The 1,986-nt window shown below is 41.3% G+C and overlaps 1 protein-coding gene across 1 annotated transcript; it reads left to right on the top strand.

The window, feature by feature from the left end:
- Positions 1-1,254: 1,254 nt before the first annotated feature.
- Positions 1,255-1,647, top strand: LOC148944708 (uncharacterized). Its single transcript, XM_089100001.1, has one exon. The coding sequence runs from the start codon at positions 1,255-1,257 to the stop codon at positions 1,645-1,647; it is 393 nt and encodes a 130-aa protein (XP_088956127.1).
- The last annotated feature ends 339 nt before the right edge of the window (positions 1,648-1,986 follow it).

Genomic DNA, 1,986 nt, shown 5'->3' with positions numbered 1-1,986 from the left:
TGTCACTTCCCACTCACTGATTGACAACTTTTTTTTTACTCTGCCTCCAACATCAGCCTCAGTTCTGCTATCCGACACTTCAGATTACTTCCCTCTGCTTACAAATTCCAACATACAGCATAAATATCCAAAGCCTAATGCTTCGATTAAGCAGGGGTTCACTACCTGGAAACTGAATGACGAGAACTTGAAAACTCTTAATCAAAATCTGGAGAGCACATCCTGGGAAAGTGCTATGAATACAGATGGTGTTAATTCAGGATTTGAGGAATTTCATAACATTTTCATGAGAATATATACGGATTGCTGTTGTGAAAAGTATTCAAGGAAGACGGGACGGAATAATCAACCCATAAGCCCTTGGATTAGTCATGGACTAATCCAGTGTATTAACAGGAAAAATAAACTGTGGATGGATTACACAAATAACCCATGCATTGCAACGCTGGAGAAATATGAAAAATATAAAAAATGTCCTCGATCAGTTTTACGTAAAGCTAAACTAGATTATTTTAGTGGGAAAATAGCTGAAAGTGGCAAAAATTCTCGGAAAATATGGAAGTTTGTTAACTCTATACTGTGTCCCTGCAGCCCCCCCCCCCCCCTGAGCTTCCATCTAAATTATCTGTCAATGGGGAGACAGTAACAGGACCAGATAATGTTGCAAATGCATTGGGAACATTTTTTGCAGAAGTGGGCAGAAAAACAGCAGATTCTGTTGGGAATTCCGCGAAGAGTTTTAAAGATTACCTTGGCCCGGCATGCACTAAGGCCATGACAATATCACTTGTCTCTTCATATAAAATTCTGTTAATTGTACTGAATCTAAGAGGTAATTTGGCTTCTGGGTTTAACCGAGCATATACCAAAGTGTTAAAAGCAGTTGCCGTTTCAATCACAGTGCCCCTTACATACCTCATAAATGTTTCTCTGCACAAGGGAACTTTCCCAGAACTGCTAAAGAAAGCTAAAATGATTCCACTGCACAAAGGGGGCTCTCGAGTTGACCCGGCTAATTATAGACCTATTGCTATCCTCTCAGTTTTTTCAAAAGTTTTTGAAAAACCTATGCAACAGCAGCTACTCCAGTTTCTGGAGAAGAAAGGGTTTCTTAATAATCGCCAGTTTGGGTTCAGACCAGGGCACTCCACACATGATTCAATAACGGTGTTAAGTTTATGGATAAACAAAGCTTTGGATTCTGGTCTACTACCTGCAGGGGTTCTGCTTGATATCAAGAAAGCATTTGATAGCATGTACCATTCAATTCTCCTCGGGAAACTGGAACATATAGGAATAAGAGGTGAAGCTCTGGATTCGTTCAGATCATATCTGAGGGACCGCAGGATTTATTTGGGAGAAGATCCTGGAAACGATGTGCTCGTTAACTGTGGTGTCCCCCAGGGCTCAATATTAGGACCATTACTTTTCCTGATCCATGTTAACGATCTGAGTCTAGTGCTGAACCCGGCACGAACAAATATTCGTTGCTGTAACTTGTGCCAGGATGAAAACTCCCTCCGTTCCGAAGGTGAAGATGATGAGCTCGTGGCCTTTGCCGATGTCTCCACGCTTGGTTGCTGTGAAACGGATAAGACAACACTCATGTCTAAACTGAGGGAGGTTCTGGAGGAGACGTATCTCTAGATGGATGCTAACCGACTTGTTATTAATGTTGAGAAATCTTGTTTTCTATTTTTTTCCCGGGTTGGAAGTGTCCATCCGGAGATATGTGGTATCCGAACATCCAGAGGTGTGATTAGTCGGCCAGAAAAGAATTTTGCAAAATACCTAGGAATCCTCCTCGATGAGAACCTATCATTCGTGCATCATATTCAAGCAGTAGAGTTGAAGCTATCCCGGAATTTTGGAATAATAAAAAAACTGAAAAGCGCTTTGCCGCAGAAAACGCAGGTCCTCCTGTACAATGCTCTTATAAAACCCCATTTACAGTATTGTGCAATGATCTGGCAATCAACTTTTAAA

Source organism: Artemia sp. Qi Xiang Cuo, chromosome 14, assembly GCF_049724085.1.
Source record: "Artemia sp. Qi Xiang Cuo chromosome 14, ASM4972408v1, whole genome shotgun sequence".
NCBI lineage: Eukaryota > Metazoa > Arthropoda > Branchiopoda > Anostraca > Artemiidae > Artemia > Artemia sp. Qi Xiang Cuo.
The sequence above is the reverse complement of the archived record's forward strand: the minus strand, read 5'-3'. Positions and strand labels throughout refer to the sequence as shown.

Coding starts and splice junctions, on each gene's coding strand:
- LOC148944708 (XM_089100001.1), top strand. CDS start 1,255: ATGTACCATTCAATTCTCCTCGGGAAACTGGAACATATAGGAATAAGA.